This window comes from Oryza sativa, chromosome 7, assembly GCF_034140825.1.
Source record: "Oryza sativa Japonica Group chromosome 7, ASM3414082v1".
NCBI classification, from domain to species: domain Eukaryota; kingdom Viridiplantae; phylum Streptophyta; class Magnoliopsida; order Poales; family Poaceae; genus Oryza; species Oryza sativa.
Window position 1 is genome coordinate 25322882 of NC_089041.1, and position 24963 is coordinate 25347844.

Genomic DNA, 24963 nt, shown 5'->3' on the forward strand with positions numbered 1-24963 from the left:
CCGCGTGCGAGCGCGTCGTCACCGGCGACGGCTACCGCTGCGAGCACGGCGAGTGCGACTTCCACGTCCACCGGAGCTGCCTCGCCCTCCCGGCGTCCTTCGCCCTGCACGAGCGCCACGAGCACGAGCTCACGCTCACCCGCCTGACGGGCAGCCGGTGGTGCAACGTCTGCGACGTGATCTCCCACGCCGGGTGCCGCATGTACGCCTGCGCGCCGTGCAACTTCAGCGCGCACCCTCGGTGCACGCCTGTGTTGGACGGCGCACACCAGCAGCCGCAGCCGCCGCAGCAGCAGGAGGGGGAGGAGAAACGGAGCGTGGGGGTACGCGCCGCGAAGGTTGCTCTCAAGATCGGCGTCGCCGTCGGTTTGACCGCGGTGGATGTCGGAACGACCGGCGGGTTGGCGACCGTGGGATCGCTGGTAATCGCTCCCATAGTCCGCCGGGCGATTGACAAAATCTAAGTAGAACACGCAAGCAAGGTGACGCACTGTGTATCGATTATAGATGCGCTGCTTAATAGGTTAATTTACTACTACACAGTTTTTTTTTTTTTTGGTGCGTGTGTCGTTTCGCCGTATGTTTGTAGTTGTGATGTAAAAATTATAAGGGATGTCGATGCAAATTAAATTGTATTAAGCCGCTCGTCCCATGTGTTACTTTCTTCTACTCACAAAACAATGTCGTTCAAGACCACCTAAAATCAACAAGAGGAATTTCAACTAGTGTGATGATATTGTGATAGGATTTATTGTGACAATACTTGGCGTCTTGGCTGTATCGTCGTTTCCATACGTCCAAAGACTTTATCTGAAACAAATAATCCATTTATCTTTAATTATATCAAGTATTAAAAGATCTAGGCTGAAATGGCATTTAGAAGTCAGCGTTTGCTTCTTCAATAACAGCTTGTTATTCTTTTCTCGTGATATGTTGTGAACTGTTTCAATTTGGTGGTTCCTATGGTGTTATGGTGTTGTACACATTGTTACATTTTACTATCAACTTAGTTAAAATTTAAGAAGTTTGATTTAGGACAAATCTAAAAAGGTATGAAATAGAGTGAACAGATAGCTTGAACTGGTGGAGAACAGTGAAGAGACCAGAACAAGAGAAAAAAAAGAAAATAAGATGGAGTCAAATTATAAATTTTAACACAGTTTTGTGGCAAAATAATGAATTTGTACTAAACATTGTGAAATTTTAGTAATGCTCATAAATGGTAATGGGTAATTTTTTAGAAAAATAAAAACTTATACACGCGGTTGTGCGAAAAACTTGCAACAAGGAGCATTTATATTTTTGCTGCAATTAATTGTCTCTTTTCTCTATATGTATACTGCTCCCTCCATTCAAAAATATAATGTGTGGCTTGATTGGGCACTGTTTCTATCATCAAACTTCAACCACCATTTTTTTTCAAAGATTCCTGTATAGTACATATGAATTTAGTGATGCCGGAATTTGATTCTTAAAATACATGCACATCTTATATTTTCTAACGGAGGAAGTATTTTATATGTTAGTCTTGAAACTTCCATATGCTTTGGGAGTATGAGTGATCTTCTTCCCTATCTTATCCCTTTCGCACACAGTGAATGGCTAGGCCTAGACAGTGGTGGAGCTAGTGACACCGTCAAGTACAGACAATTAATATTGTTTTCTAGTAATCAACTAATTTTTATACATATTAACGGTAGTTGGTGGTGGAGAGATACTGACAGTGAAGCCACTAATTTATATATATATTAACGGTAGTTGGTAGTAGAGACGTCAACTATGAAGCTTTGGCGGTTGCCTAACCTACTTGAGAGTTGTCTCCACCACTAGATCCATATGCATAATGTGGATGATCGATCCTCTCGTTTCTGACCATCCACGCCTTCTCTACTTTTATTTTCTCATGGTTGATCCTGGTAAACGCTTCAATTCGAAGCGTACTTAAGGTTTTGCTTGACATAACTCTAAATTCAAGATTTAAATAGTCAAAGTATCACTAAACTTAGAAATCAATGATCTAGAGTTGCATAGATGTAAAATTTGGAGCAGCGCTAAATAAAGCATAAGAACAGTTAAGCCCCTGCTTCATTAGATTATTATACTGGATTATTAGCTTCATGCCTCTAATAATATTTTTTTCTAAAAAATATTGTTCTATTGTATTGATTAGATCCCTTAATCTAGCATACGTTAAGTTTATTTATATTAAAATTTTAATATATATATATATAGATGTAATCGTGTAGATAATTTACTATAATGTAGTATTTCAAATTGTGTTGTTCTGAGCCGTGGTCAGTCAATCGGGATTTGAGATCTTCAGATTTACTTCCCTCTGACATGGTTCATTGATAGGTGGACTCTCTATTCAACGGATCGCATGTCAGTGATTTAAAGTTGGAGGAAATTAAGTCGGAGGATCTTTTCCGTGTGCAGAGAGGACCTTTACTCTGATTTGTTTCAACTGGGCTGTAGTGGACCTGATACCTGGGCCTAGAAAGCCCATGATGCGCATGGCCCAGAAGAATTGGCCTATGCCTGCTGAGTTTCTCACTCCCTAGTCGATCTCCCCGTCTCCTCCCTCGGCGGCCTCGAGGCTCTCCTCGCGACGCGAGTTCGCCCGCCGCCTGCGCCGAGCAGCGCCCCTATCTCCATCCGGCGAGCAGCGGCGCGCCGCCGTCCTGCTGCTTCCGCCGCAGCCTCGCCGGTGAGAACCCCATACGCTCATCCTCTCTCTCTATCTTTCATTACCCACACCTTCTCTTCTAGATCTGGAAACCTTTTTCTCTTTGCTGACACCATTCTTGTTCCCAAAATAATTTGGGGTTCAGCTGCTGAACCCTCATCATGTCCCACGTGAGGTCCGCCCCGGCGGGCAAGTCCGGCGGGGGCGGCGGCTCCACGCCGGCGAAGCGCGGGCGCCCCTTCGGAAGCACCACCGGCAGCGGGGCGGCGGCCGCGGCCGCGGCGGCTGCAATCGGCGACGCGGCGGCGCCGGCCGCGCTGGTTGGGCCGTCCCTCCAAGTCCTCACAGCACTCTCCGGTGAGTGAGCTTCTTCTTCGCCTGCAAGTCCGCAACGACCTTGTGATGATGTCTAGGGCACAGCTTTTGGATTAGTTCTTCCTGCGTGTCTTCGGAGACGACTTTGTTGCGGGAAGGGGGATTAGGGTTTTTGGTCTGATGATTATGTGCCTGGTGTTGAAATTGAAATTGGGACGCTGAATATACCTTGCATCGAGGATTTGCTTATTGGACTGCTGACCTAACAGGGAAATAGAGGAACAATGTTTTTAGTATTGAATAAGGCTTTGCTTAGCTAGATGGGACTGGTCGTCAAATTGGCCGTCAAGAACGGCGTGATTTATGGGTAGTACACTAGTAATCATATGAGTCTATGACGAACATTGGAAACAATGGGGACAAACAATCGTGGTGTAGTTGTCTTCATCATTTCAGATGTAAAAGCGATGGCCTGTATATTTTCTTTACCTAGATTTTTTTCCCTGTTCATATTGGCTCATTCAATAGAGATGCTACCTCACATATGTGTCATGAGCTTGAAATGCACAGGCACTCCTTTTTTCTGCACACTTAACATGTACTGTCGACATGGTTACTAAGAAGGAGAGTTTATGTTTCTTTGTGGACTTTTCAGATCAGAACAATAAAAGAATTGTTCTTGCATTGCAAAGTGGGTTGAAGAGTGAGATACTATGGGCATTGAACGCCCTTACAGTACTCTCATTTAAGGAGAAGGATGATCTCCGGCGGGATACAACACCTCTTGCTAAAGTTCCTGGGCTCTTGGACGCTCTCCTTCAAGTTGTAGGTTCTTAATGTTAACTTCCCCCCTTCCAATTTGATCTATATGTTATGGAATGATGCATATCTTCTGAAGCCAAAAATCATGTTTCCCAATTCCTCTAGCATGCATTAATTGATCAATTTGAATCAGAGTTCATTTTAGAAAATGATTAGTCAGTCAATCATCACCCTATTCATTTTTTATGGTGGACCTCCAGTACTGTTGATGCCACCAGTGGCCGCAGCCACCTGTTCCAGACCAGGAGGATCAGGAAATGGATTGTGAGACTGATTTATCTTTACTTTTTGTTCGCAAATTATTCTTTCGTTTAATCTGCAGAAGTTGTTAGGCAATCCTCCTACTTAAGGATGGGACTATCGCTACTTGAAGGCAAACTAGAATAGTTACCCTACCCCCTGCTTCTCTGCGAACTTCCGTGTACCTCCTGTCTTCCTCCTGCACAATGGTGCCCAAGCGCCATGGTCCAGGTCTCCAGGATCTTGGCTTCCTGCCTCTCGCTCCTATTCCCTTGCCACCAGAATCTTGCCCACAATATCCAGACACTGATGAAAATGTGATGATCTCATGCAATATCCAGGACTGGCATTGTTGTCCACTGTAGCCATAGAAACGTAAATAAAGGTTCCGATATTTGCACTTACACTTAATTGGTTGGTGGCCAAAGTATCGCTTTATTTAATTGGACTACCGTGCTTCTTTGATATGACTAAATTTGCTAAATAACTAAATTTTTTAAACAATGCACTGATCAATTTTCATCCAGAAAAGAAATGATATGGTGATCATGTACGGATACGCTTATTAGGACTTTATTTCTGCATTCTGTTTGATGCATTTCCATTTTGTACAGATAGATGACTGGCGAGATATTGCAATGCCTAAGGATCATACAAAACCGCCAAGAGTAAGAACATTGGGTGTCAATACAACACTCTCCGGCTTTGGTCATGAGAATGTTGAAAAAGTCTACTCAGACACCACCACGTATGTTGTTATTAGTCTCATCAACATCTTCACCTCATTTTTAATGAGTTAAGCAGCAATACTTGTATTTTTCTGAAATACGGTATCTCAGTCCTTCAGATGACCAAACAAAGACAGCTGACTCTACTGTCACGAAGAAGCGATCTGCAGGATTTTTGTTTGATGAAGAGGGCCTATTTAATGTTGATGACGAAGGACGAACAGAAAAGCAGCAGTGTGCTGTTGCAGCCTCCAATATAATTCGCAATTTCTCTTTCATGCCAGAAAATGAGACTGTTATGGTTCAACATAGACACTGCTTGGAGACTGTATTTCAGTGCTTAGAAGACCAAAACACTGGTAAAGTTCCAAATTCAATTATATTCTATTTTAAAAACCATAAATTAATATGGAAATGACCGACTACCTCTTTTGGTTGTGTTGTGCCATAATTTTTGCTTTTGACAGGAGATGGTAGGGGATAATCCAGCTGTAATGTATTAAAATAAGTTAAAAGAGAATTTTACATAGATCTAAAGGATATAAAAAAATTACCAACAAGGAAAACTTTATAGATAGCAAGAAGTGTGTTGCAAATTATTCTATCCAATTGTCTAGGGCAATTCAATTTCAAGTTGATGTTAATTGTGTGCTAAATCAAATAAGTTATTTATCCTAGGACCAAGTTATGATAACATGTAAACTAACCTTCTATTCATTTTTATCATGTACCAGAAGATTATGAGCTCATAACAAACTAACTTTTTATGCATTTTTATCATGTAACAGAAGATGATGAGCTCATAACAAACATGCTTGAGACCCTTGTTAATCTAGCACCTGTCCTGGACCTGAGAATCTTCAGCTCATCAAAGCCATCATTTATTAAAATAACGTGAGATCAAACTTATCACAAGTTCTTTTCATTTTGTTTTCATAGTGATGCCTGATGCTTTACTCTGCTTTTTCACCAATAATACAGTGAGAAACGTGCAGTTCAAGCCATAATGGGCATGCTTGCATCATCGATTAGGGTGTGGCATTGTGCTGCTGCTGAATTAATTGGGCGGCTGATAATCAATCCAGACAATGAACCATTTCTTCTTCCAGCCATTCCACAGGTAAATCATTTTTAACTTCTAGCATATTGTTTCAATTTTGTTGATATGCTATGGAGATGGACCGAATAAAGCTATTCGGTTGTGGATGATAAAATTCTGTACTTTACATTGCTAAATTTTCATACAGATATACAAGAGACTAGTTGACCTCTTGAGTGTGCCAGCAGTCGATGCACAGGCAGCTGCTATTAGTGCGCTGTACAATGTAGCAGAAGTGAATATGGACTTCCGGCTGAAGCTTGCTAGCGAGCGATGGTAATATCTCCTTCATTCTATTAGATATAGCACACTGACATGAGAACTTAAATTCAAACTCTTAAATTTCGTATTATTTGAACCAGGGCTGTCGATAGACTCCTTAAGGTCGTGAAGACGCCACATCCCGTGCCTGAAGTTTGTAGGAAAGCATCAATGATAGTGGAGAGCCTAGTCTCTGAGCCTCAAAACAGGATGCATCTCCTTGTCCATGAGAATACTTTTGCTGAGATACTCACGTCGGAAGGGAAATACTCCGACACATTTGCAAGGATTCTATATGAGCTGACTGCAAGGCCGAGCAACAAAGTGACAGCAGGGCAAGCTATCTGGGGGAACATAAACTGATGCATCATTGTATTGTTAAAATCTACTAGATAAGATGTACTTTAGTAGCTTAGGTACCTGTTATGTTGAAAATGCCTTGGGTTTCTGACTGTATGTAACAAGCTTTTAGCTGTATTTAGTTGCAGCCTTGCAAGCTTACATTTTAACGCCTTGATCTTCCTTTTCTGAAGTACTACACTTGCTTCCAGAGTTTCAGAGTACTATCTATGATATTTTTTGTTAGGCTTGGAATGGCTGGTATATATTGTAGCATGTTGGTGTTATGAATGCTGCTGGAATTTTCTGCCAAATCGTTTTGCTGTGCCTAGAATGAGCAATAGTCTGGTGTTTCAGTGAGGTTGTTTTGCTCGGCTTTCTCTGCAGCCCAGCCCGTGGACAACGTCTCTGGCAACAAGAAGAGGCCGTTCCGGTACAATGGATGTTGCCATGTTGGTATGGATGCCTTCATTTTATTTTATACCAGTACTACTAGCTGTGAAGTGTTTGAAGAGGTCATGTGTACTCGTACTCTCGAGTGCCAAGTTGAAATTTTTTCTTTTCTGCCGCCAAGGCCAAAGGGGCGCAACTTGCAAGGAATCTGGGATCGTTGGTTGACATCTTAATTTAAATATGTTACTCATGAACTTGGGAATCTGGGATTAAGATAAGATAAGCATACACGCTCCACTAACCAATTCAACACGCTCACTCATTAGCCGCTTATATTGTTTGGGTCAAGCTAACAGATACATCTACGGAATTTCACATCCGTGAAACAGTAGATATCTCAACCTGGTAAAAAAAAAACTCTATATCTCAGCGACGCATTCATAATCACTACAACTAATCACATAAAATTGAAAAAAATAGGTAACACCAGAGCTTTGTATAGGGCCTGTTCGGCTGCCTGTGCTACGGCTGTGGCACAGCCAGCACCAACAGTGTTGCACACGCACGACGCAGCCTCAGCTTTAGCAACCGCAGCCAGCTTGCCGACCAGACCCATAATTTGCTCTGTTTGGCTTACCTTGCTTTTTCTTAGAACCCAAGGTGATTTTGAATTTTAACTTTCAAGAATGATTTTGGCTGAGTTTTTTTACTCATCTTTTAGCACCTGTAAAAGGGAGATCTGGACAAAGTAGGTGGTGAAGAAAACACCCTAAAATTAATATAAAATCAAAACTTAAAATTTAAAATCAACTGTGTTGCAGCTCTCCCATGATCAACCATCAACATTGTCAATACTAGGATACCCATAGCGCGCCGACTAGCCCCTATGCTCTTGAGACATTAGGAAACAGCCTGGATTAAAATGGTAGTCTGAATAATCATAAAAATAAATCCTCAGCGCTTGTTCCAACCTCAGCACAAGTTGAGCCTAAATTAAACTGCTGGTTTTGTTGAACGTGAAATTTACTATCCAATAATTAGCAAGTGCTCCGGAGTGTGACTGATCCCACGTATACCAAGTCATGCTCATGCTTGCTGCCGGTACATACATTTTTTTTTTCTTTTGGCACACACTGTACCAAGCCGGGTTATTGTCTTGTCAGGCTAGAAAAGAAAAATTAATCAACTAAGACCGACGACTCGAAACATCTATATATACACATCCAGTACAAGCATCGTCAACACCGCATGCACAACTACTACAACCAAACAAATTAAACCAAGCCATATCGATCGAATTATCGGTCAAGAGATGGCAGCTTCTGTCACCTGCAAGCTACACCCAGGGCACTCGCTAAAGAGGCACCACTACGGCGGCGAGGAGGGCCATGCCTGTGTCTGTGCACTGTGCGAGCGCATCATCGCCGGCGCCGGCTACAGGTGCGGCGAGTGCGGCGGCTTCGACGCCCACGAGGCCTGCCTCTCGCTGCCGATGCGCGTCGCGTTCGTCGGGCACCCCGCGCACGAGCTCACGCTCTCCCTCCTCACGGCCAGCCGGTGGTGCGACGCCTGCAGGGTGGCCTCCCACGCCGGGCGCTGCGTGTACCGCTGCGTGGCGTGCGACTTCGACGTGCACGCGCGGTGCACGTCGCTGCTTGACGGCGAGCAGCAGCATGGTAGGAAGCGTGGGGTGGCGAGGCGCGTCGGCATGGCGGCTCTCAGGATGGGGTTGTTCGGGCTGCGCGTGGCGGACGCGGTCACCGGCGGGTTCGGGTCGCCGGTGATCGAAGTCATTGAGACGGCGCTTAATCTCTAGACGATCGAAACAGTGCACGCATGTGTGCAACTGGATTTTTTTTTTCCTCTTCTTTGCGTTAACTGCACCATCTGCACTGCAAACTTCCACCTATCACAATGTGCTCACGATTCGATCACAAGTCGATTTTCTTTTTTTTTTAAAAAAAAATGTAGCCGCTGGAAGATTTGTGCATGCAACTATGCTGTACTCCCTTCATCCGACAGGTCTTCGGTGCTGTGTGTCACACTCTCACTCCAGCAGCTAGCAGTCGCGTTGTCGAGGTGATTGTTACGGTCTTTCGTGTTAGCCTTTCTAAGCCCGGTAGCCCCGTGCGGCCCAAAAAAAGGCCCAACCACCTCGTACCCTAAAGGCCTAAACATAGCCAGTCGGACGCCGCGTCGCCTCCCCCATCGCCGGCTGATGCCGTCCTTTTCCTCGCGCGCCGCTGGTCCTTTCTCCAGCCGCGACCCGCGACCCCTTCCGGCAACGTTGCCTGCGGCGGGGAGTTTTACCACCTCGACGTATTTTCCTTCTTCTCCGAACGGCGTCCCGATGCCAGGGAATTCAGGCTATTCCATAATTCGTCTGTTATTTAATTTAGGTCATATTTGAATGAACTTGAAGCGAAAAACGTCCAGAGTGTTTTTCGGCTAGCTCAACAAAGTGGTGGCACTACTAGAAAAATCTTTTTTTTTTGCATGCGGCCAAAAATCATTTTTCCAGGCAGGGAAAGGTCCGCCTGTATATAAATGCCTGCGAAAAACATCGATTTTCGCAGGCGGCCGAAAATCCTCTTGATGAACAAAAAAAATCACTACCACCCCCCACCCGTGCTGCTACTCACCTCCGGTCGATCTAGGGTTAGGGTTTTGGGAGGTCGAGGGAGAGGAAGGGGAGGTGAGGGGAAGCATAGCCGCTGCTGAAGGGCCGCCGACGCTGGTGGTGGGGGGCGCCGCCGCCGCCACCGCCCTCTCCCTTCCTTCGGCTGGATCTAGGATAGAGGGAACCGCCGCTGCCGCCCTCCCCCGGTCTCCATCCGGTCGGATCTGGGAGGGGAGCCGCACCGGGTGCCGCCGCCGCCCCGCGCCATGGTCATCCCCGCGCCTCGCCGCAGCCGCCCTCCCCCGGCCTCCCTCCGGCCGGATCTGGGAGGGGAGCCACGCCGGGTGCCGCTGCCGCCCTCCCCCCGCCCCCCTCCGGCTAGATCAGGGAGGGAGGGAGGGGCCGGAGGCCGCCGCGGCCGCCATGTCGCGAGGGAGCCGCCGCTGCCTCCGGCCGGCGGCCGGTGAGAGGAGGGAAGGGGAGGGGAGGGGAGTGAGGAGGGACGCAGGAGAGGAGTGAGGGAGAATGAGGACTTAGAAAAAATCGGCCCTAGGTTAGCTCTATTTATATTCCAAGTCTACTTTCGTAGGCGGACCACATAAGAGGTCCGCCTGCGAAAATGGATTTCGTAGGCGGACAGCGAGCTTCATCTCGGTTTGCATTTTTGTAGGCGGCTATTTGGCTCTGAGGGTCATGTCCGCCTCCAAAAATGAATACCCAACGTCGGCGAAAATGATTTTTATAGTAGTGTGGGCTGGCTGGTCTGGATTTGAAGTCTCACCCCTTTTATTTATAATATTAGTTCATTTTCTAACATTCACTTTTTTTAATGGATTTGAGGCCACATTTGAAGTTTTCGAGTCCACCGGCCGGCTAGCCATGAGGGGGAGAGAGAGAGAGAGAGAGAGAATGAGCGCGCCATCGGCAGGGAGAGGCAGCCCTCTACCCTGATCTTGGACATTGAAACTGTTGAGTTGTGACCAGCTTCTGCCAGAGCGAAGCGGAGGCCCGTCGTTATCCTTTTAGGATTTCACCTTCATATATACTTCTTGTAAGCCGTCGTTCGGTGTTGTAACCTTACCCCGATAAAGTGAAGATATTTTGCTAACTGATGCTCATAGTTTTTTCTCTCCTGCTTTGAAAAGATTTTCCACGTTAAATCTCGGGTCTTCTATGATTGATCTATTATTTTTTATCGTTTATTTGCCTATCGCTTCCTAACAGGAGCCGCCGCACACTCCCTCGACACATCGGTAGCCAATGCTACGGATGATGCGCTTGCATAGGGCGCCCCTCGCCGCCGTAACATATGTCAATGGTGTAACCAGGAGATTTTCCTTGGGCAGTACTAGTTCACAAATGCACATCACATACTACAATTTTCTACACCGAAAATATGATATACAAGTACAAAACTAGTGAAAATATGATATTATTATAATGTCTTAAAACATCATAAGTGGCTTACTTAACAAGCTAAAATGACACATTCACTAATCAATATCCCTGCTCCTCTTCATGTTTTACCAATCCTGCAAACTGCAATGACACATTTACTTAACAAACTGCTCTGCGCTGATCTTGGACGTCGAAGCCGCCGCACGCGCACTCGACGCATCGGTAGCCGGCACTGCTGATGATGCACTCGGACAGGGCGCCCCTCGCCGCCATAATATATCAATACAGTGGCGTAGCCAGGAGATTTTCCTTGGGTAGTCATAGTTTACAAATTCACATCATATACTAAAATTTTCTACACCTAAGATATCATATACAAGAACAAAATTAGTGAAAATATGTTAGAAATATAATAATAATGTCTTATAACATCGATAAGTGGCTTACTTAACAAGCTAAAATCCCTGCTCCTCTTCATGCTTTACCAATCCTACAAACTACAATGACACATTCACTAAACAATAATCACAACTTACAAATTGTATATTCAGTTATTCACTTATTCACAGACTCACAAATCAGAAATCTATTTTTGAAGCCATTACCTACAGAGACATAACTACTGAGCTAGTCAGCCAAAGGAAGGGGAGTAGAGGCAGTTGTTCACTACCTGCAGGGGAAGGCGCCGTTCCGTTCCGCCGGAATTGAAGCAAAGGCTGCATGGCTGCGGGCAAGCGGCCGAGGCGCCGAGCGCTGCAGCGGGAGCGGGAGGCTGTGGTCGCTTGGCTGGCCAAGAGCACCAGAGCGGAGATGGCTGTGGAACGTCCTGCAGAAGGCGCCACGAGGACGGTGGGTGGTGTATCCACGGCGGCACGGCGCACGGGTGGCGGTGGTGCGACTTGACACACGGGTGTCGCCTCGTCGGCGACTCGGCAACCGCGCGTGGTACGGGCATCGGGCGAAGTTGAAGGGAGGAAGACAGGGAGTAGGGAGTAGCGTTGTAACGGCTCGTCCACCCAGGATTGCTAATCCGCGCAAACGCGCCAGATTAGTAAATCGCGAGCGTTTCCTAGTTCGTAGCTTCTCACACTCTTTTTTTTTCGTTTTTCCGCCTTTTTGGTTTCTTTCAATTCTATATTTATTTGTAAAGAGGTGTGTGAATGATTAAAAAAATAAAAAAGAAACGAAGAAAACACGCCTAAGATCAGAGAAAAAAGTGCGAATACGCAAAAAAAGAAAAGGACCGGCGGAAGGGGATAGCTGGCGTGCGCGCCAGCGATTTAGCTGGCGCGTATGCGCGCATTAGCCATCCCCTCATCCTCCACTCTCAGGGCTCATTCGGATTGGAGGCTTTTCCCGGGAATTTCATAGGAATACTGTTCACATGGGATTTTTTCCTATCCTATCGTTCGGATCGTAAAAAGTGGTTATGGGAAAACTGTAGGAAAAAATCCTTTGCTGCTGATTCCACAGGAAAAACGGAGGAAAATTCCATCCACTCCAATCTCTTGTTTCATTCCCTTTGAGAGAATCAAGCCAATCAAGCAATAAAACAGCCACTAGATAATAAGCAAGACAGACGGGATAAGCAAGATAGCGGTAGATAATAAATACAGTATACAGATTACTCCTCGATTACTTTTTATTTCCTTTCCTGTAAACCGAATGCTCTCAACTTTTATATTCCTGCGTTTTTCAATCCTATGTTTTCAACGTGATTTCCTTTCATATTCCTACGTTTTTCCTATCCTGTGTTTTTCCTTTTCCTGTGTTCCGAATAGGCCCTCAACGTTTTTCTTTTTTTTAAGGGAGGGGGGGGGTGGGGGGAGGCCCCACCTAAATTGGATTAAAAGAAGTAAGAGAATTACAGAGGAACTATACAAAGACGAGGCCAAAATAAAAGGGGGAAAACTAAAAGCTACAAAAGAGCTAAAGAACAGCAACTAGAGAAGAGCAAGAGAAGCATTAAACAGCGATAGCCAGAGCGGGAGGAGTGCTTTAAGCGAAGGTTTAAAGCGATGTGCCCAGAGCTGAGCATCCTGAATACAACTTCTATTGAGCCGAGAAATGAAGGGGGGCTGGTTCTGAAAGACAACTTTGTTTCGATGATTCCACAGGCGTCAGCAACAGAGAATGAAGAAGGTATTACTCTGAAGAGCCGAAATGTTGTCCATCAGGGTGTTGGAGTGAAGCAAATTCATAGATGTTATAAGGGTGCTACTTGAATCATATCCCAGAAAGCTGAGGCCAGGGGACAGTTGAGGAAAAGGTGATCAGTGTCTTCCGGGCAGCTCTTGCAGAGTTCACAGCTCAACGTTTTTCTTGGGTTTGGGTTGCTAATTTTAGTTTGGTCTATTGGATTTGATTATTTGGGCCTAATTTTTTATGAGGTGTAGGGGATTTCTTGGTCAAAATTGGGGTAGTCCCGAGTCCACAAGGACTACCCCAGCTACGTCCTTATGATGCTTCGTTAGGTCGATTGAACCTAAGCTACCGGAGTATTTCTTTTTACCCTATCTCTCCCTCTGTTATCCTCTGCGCGCCTCCATGACACCGGCGACGTATGAGAGACGATGAAGTCGATCCTCGCACAAAAACACTAATACAGTAGCACACAACAATGTGAAAATTTCTGAAATTTCAAACAATATTGGACCCTGTTCCGGCCCTCTCCTGTCGGTCTACACAGTAGCGCTGCACAGTGTACACGCGGTCCTGGCTCGCCTGTGCATATGCGGTCGGGAAGAAGGTATTGATCGTACGTACGTGTGCGAGACGGCGATTGCCGCTGACCCCTCTTTTTTTATGTTTAGAACTCATTGAGTAACCTCGAGTCGTCGCTGAATGTTTCTGTATGCATGTAAGCTAGCACAAGGAGCAAGTAGCAATACAGTGAGTGCACCTATATACTATGGGCCGCTTCAATTCGATCAGTGCGTAGAGGGAATTAAAACTGCCTACATATCAGGCTCGATCTCAAAATTGACTTTACTTGTAAATTACACTATTAGCGCCAGCTGTTTCATACATAGTTCAACACATCTTAAAAGTTAAAACCAATTTCGATCAGAACGAAAAACCGTAAGCTACTAATAGTACATTGTTCAGAAATCAGAGTTGACATATGAACCCTTTTTAAGTGCACGAGGAACCCTGTGAATGAAGCACATATATCAAAGCTAGCACAAACGTCAAATCATCAATAGCTTATCATGGCAGCAGCGTCCGGCAATCAGCTGACCGAGAGCCGGACGCACTTCGCCCATCCACAGCACCCGCTTCTCAAGACACAGTACGGCGGCGGCGAGCGGCAGCCGAGCAGCCGCCACGTCTGCCGCATCTGCGGGACTCGCGTCGTCGCCGGCGCCGGCTACCGCTGCGACCACTGCGACTTCGACATCCACGAGGCCTGCGCCGACTTCTTCCCGGAGAAAATGATAACTCCACCTCCCAACTTCTTCGGGCATCCGTGGTCGCACAACCTCGCGCTCAGACAGGTCACGGCGGCGGATGGATCGTGGCCGTGCACCCTGTGCCGGGGGCCCTTCCAGCACGGCCACCTCGCCTACCGCTGCGGCGCGCGGAGGTGCGGGTTCGCCGCGCACCCGCTGTGCACGATGCTGCCGGGAGAGATCCGCAGCCCGCTCCACCGGAAGCACGCGCTCACCCACACCGAGCTCATGCTCATCCCGTCCGGCCCGTGCACACCCGCCGAGATGGCCCGGGTCTGCTCCGTCTGCCGCCGAGACTGCTCCACCGTGCGCACGCGGCACTACCGCTGCGCCGCCTAGCTGCATGTTCGTGCTCCACATCGGCGGCTGCGTTTCCGGCGTCCCGCCGCCGCCGGCGCCGGCCGGCGAGGACCAGGGTAGCAGTGGTCCTGACGGCGCGAGGGGTTCGTGCGGCGGAGCTGCTGCTGCTCCAGCCCCCGCCGTCGCGAGGTTTCTCGTCGTGGTCGCGGAGCAGCAGCTGGCGGCGGATTTCCCGGCTGCCAATGGCATGGTGGCGGTCATTAACGCCCTGCAAGCTTCGTTGAGCTCGAACGATTAATTACTGGTACAGCTAGCCAGCTGAACTTTCGTCCGAGCGATTTGTCAGTTACGTATACTACAATTCGTTTATGACAATGTTTAAATCAAGTTATTGAGTTATTGAGTTTAAAAATTTAAAAATTATATAAATAGGTTTACCTTGAAAAATACTTTACTAGAAGTATACATATATCACTTTTCAATAGATACTTTTGTAGAAACAAGAAGTCAAAGTTGTGTTTTAGAGACCGTGTCACTGTCCAAAACGACTTCCTCTACAAGTACAGAGGGAGTACGTACGTATAACACGCGAGTGCTGTTTCAACGTGTTATCTGTAATAATATAATCACACAAAACATTCTTGGGGTTTGTCGTAACGAGTTCTACTACTACATAAAGATCTTTTGGTGCCGGTTGCCAACCCCACATATGTGCCGGATTTGGCAACCGACACCTCGCAGGCAGCACAGATATGAAACCAAATAGGTGTCGACGGTTTAGAACCGGCACCTAGAAAGATGAACAAGCCCAAAAAAAAATACCGGCTCGGCTCGAATCAAGCTGACCCAAGCACGAATCAAGCCAAGCACATCAAGAACACAAATCAAGAACTTCAAGAACATGTCAAGAACGTCATGAACACAGCACAGAACACATGACACATCTAAGAACACATTAATAACACATAACACTTCACGTCGCAGGCCGTCACATCGCCCTCCGCGCCAGCCTTCTCCACCACTGCCAACGTCGTCAGATGTTAACGAGGAGGAGAGCGGCCTACAAGGCGGGAGACCGCCAGGGGAGAAGTGGGACCCCGCGGTAGCGGCGAGGACGCGGAAGTGGAGGAGGAGGAGGAGAGCGAGCACCGGGAGGGAGGCGCGGCGCGGTGGGGAGAGAGGAGAAAAGTGTGAGAGATAGAGAAGGGGAAAGAGAGGGTGATGACGTGGCCACACTGATATGTGGGGCCCACATGGGTTTCACGTTGACTCAACGCCACGTAGGACAAAATCGGGGTCAAAACCACCAGAGGATCTAAAGTGAACGGTTTCTGTAAATTGAGGGATGTTGTGTATCTGGTTTTGCTGTTGGAGGACGATTTTGTAACTTGATGACAAGTTGAGGGACGTTCGGTGTACTTTTTCCCCCTAGTCAACATGTAGAGCGGCCCAGCTGCCTTACGGGCACAAGCATGAGCGCGTGGAGGTGAGTCGCACGTTCTGCGTGTTGGCCGGTGGAAACTAAGGGTCTGTTCACTTTGATGCCATTTTCAACCTTACCAAATTTTGGTAAAGTTACCAAAAAAGTGGCTACATTTAGTTTGCTACCAAATTTTGGTAACTATATCAAAATTTTGGCAACTATGCTAAAATTTTGGCATTGCAATGCTAAAATTTGGTAAGGTTTTTTTTGGCATCAAAGTGAACAGGCCCCAAATACGTGTATCTGGAAGTGCCACGTGTCAGGGTTAACCGTTTGAGAATTGACCCATGATTCGGTATAAGAGATACGTGAGCGCGTTAAGATCAGAAGTAGGTGCAGTCAAGGTTGTCAAGCCCAAACGATACCGATCCTATCTAGTATTCTAATTTTCGTCCTATCTCGATCTATTTATTACTACACGATCCTATAAAATCTTAGGTAGTATTCCGATTCTACGATCCTTTACGATCCAACAAAATATTATTTAAAATAAGATGGTTTGAAAATAATGTAAATAAATATACTCAAGTTTATAAAAAATCAGTTAAATATATCAAAACTAATGTGGTTTCTCTTGATAAATATCTTTATTTGTATGACATATATCATTACTATTTTTTTATGTATAATGGCTATATGTAATTAATACAAATATTAATTGAACTTAAAAAAGGAAAATCTTATAGTATCCTGATACTATGATACGATATTACTTTGAGCAAAATGATACTACCTAGTATTCTGATACTGATAGCATTGGGTGCAGCTGAGAGAGACCATGAATGAAAGTCACATCAGTCTACGGACCAAAAGATTAGATACTGAGGTTGTGTTTAGATTCAGGGGTGTAAAGTTTTGGCGTGTCACATCGGATATACGGACACACATTTGAAGTATTACACGTAGTCTAATAACAAAACAAATTACAGAATCCGCCTGTAAACCGCGAGACGAATTCATTAGGCCTAATTAATCCGTCATTAGCAAATGTTTATTGTAGCACCACATTGTCAAATCATGATGCAATCAGGCTTAAAATATTTGTCTCGCAATTTACACGCAATCTGTGTAATTAGTTATTTGTTCGTTTATATTTAATACTCCATACATGTGTCCAAATTAACATTCGATATGATAGGGTATAAAATTTTGCCAGGGGATCTAAAGAGGCCTTGAGTAGACTTGTGATCGTAACAGATTTAACAGATGGTAGATGTGACTATAACAAAGACAAATGCTACTAATATTAGTATTTCACAGCACTTGACAAACAAGCATACTCACTAAGTTTATAGACCGGCATGCAGGCGTCTATGCATAACTAAAATCATATATTTTATTTTAGAGTAAATTTCACAAACCTACATATACTTTGATCAAACTGTCAACATATTTAAACATATGTATCACAAAACTATAAATTTAGCACCAAACATATCACAAAACTACAGATTTGAAACATCATATCACAAAACTACAGATTTAGTGGTGAAGTTATTAAAGAACTACAGATTTTAGAGTTTATATCATAGCACTATTGGTGTTACGAAAGTTGTAGTTTTGTGATAAAAGTGATGTTAAATCTATCATTGTCTGATACCATACCTTAAATCTATAATTTTACGAAAAATATGATGTTAAATCTGTAATTTTGTGATACGTTATTAAATCTGTAGGATAGATTGATTAAAGTATCTGTAGTTTTATAAAATTTACTCTTTATTTTATCTTTTAATGTTAATATATTCAAAAAAAATATAACAAAGGGTAACGTCAACTAGTGGCTGAAAAAAATGTTGCTTATTTGAGGGTACTGATAATTATGTTCCTGGTTTATGTAGACTGTAGAAATGAGAGAAAACACAAGTTAAATAAAGAGATACTACTAATTTTGAAGAAAAAAAAGGATATTTTATTTTTACAATATATAATGGAGTATCTAATTTTTGACATGCACGTAAGGGTTAGCTAGCTGGCGCGCCAAAGGGCGCGCTGACTTTCTAGTAGTGTGCCTTTGTTAACTGATCGATATATATGGTGAGCTAGCCTATACTCCCTCCGTTTCACAATATAAATTATTCTATCATTTTCCACATTTATATTAATATTAATGAATCTAGACATATATATCTATCTAGATTTATTAATATAATATGAATATGGGAAATACTAGAATGACTTACGTTGTGAAACGGATGAAGTACAATTTTGTTTTACAGCTCATGTATGATATAGTTTTTGCTGCCTACTTGGTGATAATTATATAAGCATGAATCATTCTCTCGTTGTTTAATTTTGATGTCAAATTGTATGTGCTCGCCTTATGTACTCAGACCTTGCTGATAGTCACATCGTTTATATTCCTTGTGAAACAATGTACTCCATCTCTCTAAATTATTTGCTTGAGGCCAACTCTTTTTTGTCGTGCTGCTAGTTATGACTTTGCGAGGTTATTGTAATTGAGCAATTTGAATTGGGTCATCAATAGTGTTGAAATCAATATGCTAGCTAGATATGTGTCTCATAATACTTGTCGTTTTGATTTTTTTTTAACATTTGACCATTCGTTTTATTCAAAAATTATAAAATTATTATTTATTTTGTTTGTGACTTATTTTATTATCAAATGTATTTTAAGTATGACTTATCTTTTTTATATTTGGACAAATTTTTAAATAAGACGAATGGTGAAACGTTGCAGGCAAAAAAAAAAAGTCAAAACATCTAATTTGGGACGGATTTAGTATTTTTTTTTTCTCATTGTCCAACTGAACTTGGCAACTATTTTAACAATGTCTATAAAATGTATAATATGATCTTCCTGTGGTGGTTCAATACTTATTAGAAAATTATGGTCAAACAAAATGTAACATGTAAAATTAATGCTGCCTTGCAAAACCGTGGACAAATCTGATCAAAGCAGCTAACACTGGTGTTTCCTAACGATACGAGCAACAGTGTTTCTCTTTTTATAAATTCCGTGATAGCTTTTGCATCAGTTATATTGAACCCTGAACATGCCTTGATTATCTGCCCTTTCGGAAATTAGTCGGTAAATTAAGTAGTATATCGAGAGACCTGCACAATATTAGTGCTATAATACGTTAATTTGCATGTCGACCAGGGCGCGGCCGGAGATAATGTACTTTTATCTTCCTTAAGTAATTAAATTAACATGTTTGAGGAATGAGAATCTCAGAATCCACTGAATTAAACGTAGTAGCAGATTGGTGAATTCGGCTGTGATTGGATGGACCGAGTCCATATTCCAACTTTCCAAGCTTGGTCCGAGGCGTGAAGTCTCTATATATCTTGAACAACAAATGCATATACTCCCTCCATCCTAAAATGTTTGACGCCGTTGATTTTTTTTTAAATTATTGACCGTTCGTTTTATTCAAAAAATTTAAGTAATTATTAATTCTTTTATTATCATTTGATTTATTGTTAAATATACTTTTACGTATACATATAGTTTTACACATTTCAGAAAAGTTTTTGAATAAAACGAACGGTCAAATATGTTTAAAAAAGTTAACGGCGTCAAACATTTAGGAAATGAGGGAATATATATCTTAAAGACGAACAGCCAGTGACAGGCCGGCCTGTCACACTCAAGCTGGTACTAGGAATATATGATGGGTAGTGAACTGGTCCATCGTGCTTGTAGATTCTGCGTGTAGTATAAATGTGTAATGAACTCCTCAGAGGCATGCCAAAGCCAGACTAACGGGGTGTCCCAAACACCCCCTAAACTGTGAAACTCTCCGTCTGGAGCGTTTCTATACACGAAGCATATAAAAGCACAAAGCGAAAAATTTCAACTGAAACATGGCGACTAGGCAGCGAAGGCACTTCGCCCATCCGCAACACCTGCTTCTCCGGACGCACTACAGCACCACCTCGAGCCATTTCTGCGACATCTGCCGAACCAACGTCGCCGGCATGGTCGGCTACCGCTGCAACACCTGCGACATCGACATCCACGACGCCTGCGCCGATTACTTCGAGGAGACAGTCTCCTTCTTCGCCCACCCGTGGCACACCCTCACGCTCAGCACCATCCCCGACGACGATACCAACAGGTGGTCGTGCGACCTCTGCACGGAAAGCTGTCCCCGGGGAAGCTTCGTCTACCGCTGCGCACAGTGCGGCTTCGACGCTCACCCACTGTGCACGCTGCTCCCGCAGACGATCCGTAGCCCGCTTCACCCGCAGCATGATCTCAACATGGCCCCTTCATGGGGGACATGCTCAGCGTGTCATCAAGGCCTGAACATGTGGCACTACCGCTGTGGATTTTGCCTCTATAAGCTGCACGTCGTGTGCCCCTCTGGCGCGGCAAACGCTGGCCAAGGTGACACCAGCCGTTCTCACAACGCTGGTGCTGGTGCTGCTGCTGCTACGCCGGGCTCGAGCCGCGCCACTCGTATCGCCAAGTTCCTCCTCAGGACAAGTCTCAACATCGCGATCAACGCAGCAACCGGCGCGCTGGCAACACCGGTGCTCGATGTCCTTGCCACGGCCTTGGATGATCAGGAGTGATTTTCACATAATTTGATCAGTATATATGCACACGTATATATGCTTGTTGTCATGTGTGTACGTATCAGGCTCTATCAGCTCTTGACATGCGTGTTCTCGTTTCATTTCCTCTGGAGTTTCTTCTTCTCCAGTTAGTTTCCCCGTGCGTGCTTGATAAAACCACAACACACGTCGTAACGTGTGGTTCGATCTCCTGTAATATACAGCAGTTTAATTTATGGATTGTTTTTTGTGAACGGTGTCGTCCCGAGTTGCTAACATACTCTCGATCGGCCCACTAAACTACAAAGGCCAGCGTTGGCAAGATACCCAAAATGAGAGGAATAAGTTCACTCGAGATCTCTCAATTCGTCGCCGAGTTCGAAATTCATCTCCGAACCATAATACCAGATATGACGTATCGCTCAACTCCCAAAACCAAGTACAAATAAGGTCCCATGACGGTTTGGGTTGACGTGGCGCCTACGTGGATAGTGTGACTTGTCCTCGTCCCACGTGGCATTAGACTTGAGATTAAAAAATTAAAACAAAATATATGGACCCACATATCAGTCAAATAAAACTTAAAAAATATAGTGGGTCCCACTTCCCCCTTCTCTTCTCTCTGTCTCCTCCTCCCTTCGCTCCCAACAAGGAGTCAGTGGCGACGGCGCCCGACAATGAAGTTAGCAACGGGTGAGAGGTGGCCAACGACGAGGAGCACGGTGATGGGGAGGCTGACATGCTGGGGGCACTAGCGCCACTCTCCTCCTCGTCGTCGATGGCCGCGGGGCCCTCGCTGATGGTGGCTATGGCCAGGGAGATGTCGGCGGTAGCCTCGGTGTCGGGGGTGCCCGCCGGGGCCTCCTCCTCCTCCTCCTCCGGCTCCTCGCTCGGTCACCGAACCCACATGGCTGTGCCGTCGCGGCCGTGGGAGTCCCACCAAACGGCGTCGAGGTGTGCGAAGAGGAAGCAACTGGCGCACGCTTGAACGGCGGGCTGGTGGAAGGGCGGGCTACCGGGAAAGGAGGGCCGTGCGGCTGGCGGCGGCATCGCCATCCGTGAAGGCCTCGCGGCTCGCCCGGCGGCGCCGTGGGGCCGCGGGAGATCTAGAGGTTGGAAAACGCCCCGGGGAGGGCGGTAGGGTTTTGCGCCACGGCGGCGAACGGTGGCGGTGGCCGCGACTGCCGGAGCAACAAGGCCGGAGCAGCTGTTCTAGCCGACGTTGGTGAAGAGCAGCGCGACGACGGTGACCCCTGTGAGCGTGGCGAGGATGGTGCCGTCCTCGAACTCCATCCCGAAGAGCTGCAGCGGTTGTCCCGCTGCCGACATGGGCCGCGCGAAGTAGAGGAAGAACTAGGCGGTGCAGAGGGCGTGGAGCGCGAAGAGCGTCCCCGGGTGCCAGAGCAGCGACGACGCGGCGACGACGAGCGCGTAGTTCGCCCGGAAGTAGGCCGTGTTCCACCTTGCCTTGGCGATGGCCTCCCCGACGCTGGGCGACTTGGAGAAGGCCGGCGCCCGGAACGCCTCCCCCCACGGCCGCCTCGCCGCGATGAGCTCCTGCCCCAACATTTTTCTTAAGTAAAATACAAGTTACATATAAGTTATACAAAAGTTACTTTTTCCGTCACAAAATATTGTAAATTAGGACCATGAACATAAACAAAAGTCTATCCTAGGTTGCAACATTTTGCGATGGAACTATATATAATGTAATTACACCTATAGTTATATCTTTTTTTCTTTATTTTTGGAATACTTGTGAAATATTTTTAGATAATACCAAAAGGAAACCACTTGTAGAATTTTTGGAGTAATCATTTCACCACACATACAAATAGTTGCATATCTTTCGTAGGGATGAAAATGGGATGGGTAATTCCCGATCACCCACCCGATCCGAGGCTCGCAGGAAGAATATACGAGAAAAACAAATGTGACACCTAGTACTATCTGAGTACAAATCCGAATCCGTAAAAAAAATTGTGTTACGACAAAAAAGACTTGTATACGCCCGTATGTTCCATATTATAAAACATATATGAAAATATATTATAAATCCACTTACAAACATGATAAAAGATTGTTTAATCACTATGTTACGAGTTACAATGTAATATTGTACATTTTTTTCTCTGATGTATCTCTTTCAACAATTAATTATTTCCTTATATTTAATACATATAAATTAGAGTTACAAATATATATACGTTCTCAAATTCGATTAGAAGGAACTAGTATAAGATAAGATATAAGATGAGTGATATCTTATCCGACACACTAGTTGTATCTGGCTTCGAGTTTAAAGAAAAATATGAGCTAGTATATGATAATGTCATAATCCGACCGTGTATATCTACCGCTCGTTTTCACCACTAATCTTCTGAAACTAAAGACCAAACGGTCCACATATATACTTTAACTAGCTAGCTCGGCTGCTATAGGCCTATAGCTATATATGTCACGTGTTCAAACTGGCACGTTCGCATGATCGAACTCGTTACGACAAACGCCAAGAATGTTTTGTGCGATTATTACAGACAACAAGCACACGCGTATATACTTATACGTAACTGGACAAATCGCTCGGATGTACGTTTATATAGCTACTAGTAATTAATCACCCGAGCCCAGCGAAGCTTACAGGGCGTTAAAGACGTCCACCATGCCATTGGCAGCTGGAAATCCGCCGCCAGCTGCTGCTCCGCGAGTCCGCGACCACGACGATCGAGAAACCTCGCGACGATGGCGGGGGCTGGAGCAGCAGCAGCTCCGACGTCGTCCTCACGACCACTGCTACTCTGCTCCGGCGTCGTCGTCGGCGGGACGCCGGAAACACAGCCGCCGATGTGAAGCACGAACATGCAGCCGCCGCCGCAGCGGTAGTGCCGCGTGCGCATATGGAGCAATCTTGGCGGCAGACGGAGCAGACCCGGGCCATCTCGGCGGGTGTGCACGGGCCGCTCTGGGACGACGACGAGATGAGCCCGGAGTGGGTGAGTGCGTGCTCCCGGTGGAGCGGGCTGCGGATCTCTCCCGGCAGCATCGTGCGCAACGGGGTGCGCGGCGAATTCACCCGCAACGCTGCGGCGCGCAGCGGTAGGCGAGGTGGCCGTGCTGGAAGGGACCCCGGCACAGGGTCGTTCGCCATGATCCGCCGTGATCTGTCTGAGCGTGAGATTAATGTGCGACCACGGATGCCCGAAGAAGTTGGGCGGGGGTGTAATCATTTTCTCCGGGAAGAAGTTGGCGCAGGCCTTGGCCTCGTGGATGTCGAAGTCGCAGTGGTCGCAGCGGTAGCCGGCGCCGGTGACGACGCGATCGAGTCCCGCAGATGCGGCAGACGTGGCTGCTGATCGGCTGCCGCTCGCCGCCGCCGCCGTACTGTGTCTTGATAAGCGGGTGCTGTGGATGGGCAAAGTGCGTCCGGCTCTCGGTCAAGTGATTGCCGGATGCTGCTGCCATGGTAAGCTATGATTTGTTTATGCTAGCTTTGATATACTGTATGCCCTTCGTTCACAGGCCTCGTGCACTTAAAAAGGGTTCATGTGTCAACTCTGATTTCTGAACAATGTACTCCCTCAGTCTCCTAACATTACTGAATATTTGACACCGTTGGCTTTTTATAATATGTTTGTCCGTTCATCTTATTAAAAACAACAACAACAGGATGTATTGTTGTCGTCGTCATCGGGGGAGGTCTACTGCACGGACGCACGCGAGATATACAAGACGCGAACGGATTCAAAATTTCCAGTTTTGTCTACCGCGTGCATGGAGAAACAGATCCAAACTTTCCTGATTTGGTTAGCCTATCGTGAAACTCTAGAACTCCAAAAGCACGATTCTTTCGCACGATGTGCGCGCTGCTGCTGCACCGCACGTTATTAGCTCCTAGCTATAATAGACCAGCATGATTTTACAATTTTTCTTGTTTTACTATGTTGCGTACTGTAAGATTGGCTAATGCGCCATTCTATCTGGTCATTTTGATTAGAGTTTTTTAATATATTTTAAAATTTAATTCAGAAATTTAGTAGTACTTAAATATTCGATAGTACATTTCGAATGGAAACTTTACGTATAGAAACTCTTTACGCACAAACTTTATATATATAAACTTTATGCACATAAATATTATATATAAAAACTTTATGCATATAAACTTCATTTACGAGAGTTTATATATTTAGTTAGAAAGTACGATGAAAAATTTCAATGAAGAAAAGGGAGTTAATCAAGTGATATTTCTTTTATAAAATAGGAATGCAATTTTATACATATACGTATATGTATAAATATT

The 24963-nt window shown here is 45.4% G+C and overlaps 5 protein-coding genes across 5 annotated transcripts; 4 read left to right on the forward strand and 1 right to left on the reverse strand.

Moving 5' to 3' along the window:
- Positions 1 to 2563: 2563 nt before the first annotated feature.
- On the forward strand, positions 2564 to 6754 carry LOC9271563 (armadillo repeat-containing protein LFR-like). Its single transcript, XM_015789244.3, has 9 exons — positions 2564 to 2707; positions 2832 to 3043; positions 3657 to 3826; positions 4678 to 4811; positions 4903 to 5150; positions 5580 to 5685; positions 5773 to 5911; positions 6039 to 6166; positions 6253 to 6754. Exons 2-9 carry the CDS (start codon positions 2848 to 2850, stop codon positions 6512 to 6514), a joined length of 1383 nt encoding a protein of 460 aa, XP_015644730.1. The 5' UTR covers positions 2564 to 2707; positions 2832 to 2847; the 3' UTR covers positions 6515 to 6754.
- Positions 6755 to 8195: 1441 nt separating this feature from the next.
- Positions 8196 to 8699, forward strand: LOC107275473 (protein VACUOLELESS GAMETOPHYTES). The gene has a single exon (XM_015790564.1). It carries the CDS (start codon positions 8196 to 8198, stop codon positions 8697 to 8699), a length of 504 nt encoding a protein of 167 aa, XP_015646050.1.
- Positions 8700 to 14113: 5414 nt separating this feature from the next.
- On the forward strand, positions 14114 to 14692 carry LOC107275446 (uncharacterized). The gene has a single exon (XM_015790565.3). It carries the CDS (start codon positions 14114 to 14116, stop codon positions 14690 to 14692), a length of 579 nt encoding a protein of 192 aa, XP_015646051.1.
- A 5275-nt stretch (positions 14693 to 19967) lies between these two features.
- LOC107275400 (protein VACUOLELESS GAMETOPHYTES) lies at positions 19968 to 20681 on the forward strand. Its single transcript, XM_015790566.1, has one exon. The coding sequence runs from the start codon at positions 19968 to 19970 to the stop codon at positions 20679 to 20681; it is 714 nt and encodes a 237-aa protein (XP_015646052.1).
- Positions 20682 to 22016: 1335 nt separating this feature from the next.
- LOC136357454 (PRA1 family protein B6-like) lies at positions 22017 to 23560 on the reverse strand. The gene is made up of 2 exons (XM_066312715.1): positions 23330 to 23560; positions 22017 to 22220 (listed from the first exon to the last, which is right to left on the reverse strand). The coding sequence occupies exons 1-2, from the start codon at positions 23558 to 23560 to the stop codon at positions 22017 to 22019; spliced, it is 435 nt and encodes a 144-aa protein (XP_066168812.1).
- Between the last annotated feature and the right edge of the window lie 1403 nt (positions 23561 to 24963).

Excerpts from the sequence above, each read along its gene's own strand:
- LOC136357454 (XM_066312715.1), bottom strand. The coding sequence starts at position 23,560 with ATGCGCACGCGGCACTACCGCTGCGGCGGCGGCTGCATGTTCGTGCTT. Across the intron at positions 22,221-23,329 it reads CGGATTTCCAGCTGCCAATG|GAGCTCATCGCGGCGAGGCG; the intron begins GCATGGTGGACG and ends ATGTTGGGGCAG.
- LOC107275400 (XM_015790566.1), top strand. The coding sequence starts at position 19,968 with ATGGCGACTAGGCAGCGAAGGCACTTCGCCCATCCGCAACACCTGCTT.
- LOC107275473 (XM_015790564.1), top strand. The coding sequence starts at position 8,196 with ATGGCAGCTTCTGTCACCTGCAAGCTACACCCAGGGCACTCGCTAAAG.
- LOC9271563 (XM_015789244.3), top strand. The coding sequence starts at position 2,848 with ATGTCCCACGTGAGGTCCGCCCCGGCGGGCAAGTCCGGCGGGGGCGGC. Across the intron at positions 5,686-5,772 it reads CCATCATTTATTAAAATAAC|TGAGAAACGTGCAGTTCAAG; the intron begins GTGAGATCAAAC and ends CCAATAATACAG. Across the intron at positions 6,167-6,252 it reads AAGCTTGCTAGCGAGCGATG|GGCTGTCGATAGACTCCTTA; the intron begins GTAATATCTCCT and ends TATTTGAACCAG.
- LOC107275446 (XM_015790565.3), top strand. The coding sequence starts at position 14,114 with ATGGCAGCAGCGTCCGGCAATCAGCTGACCGAGAGCCGGACGCACTTC.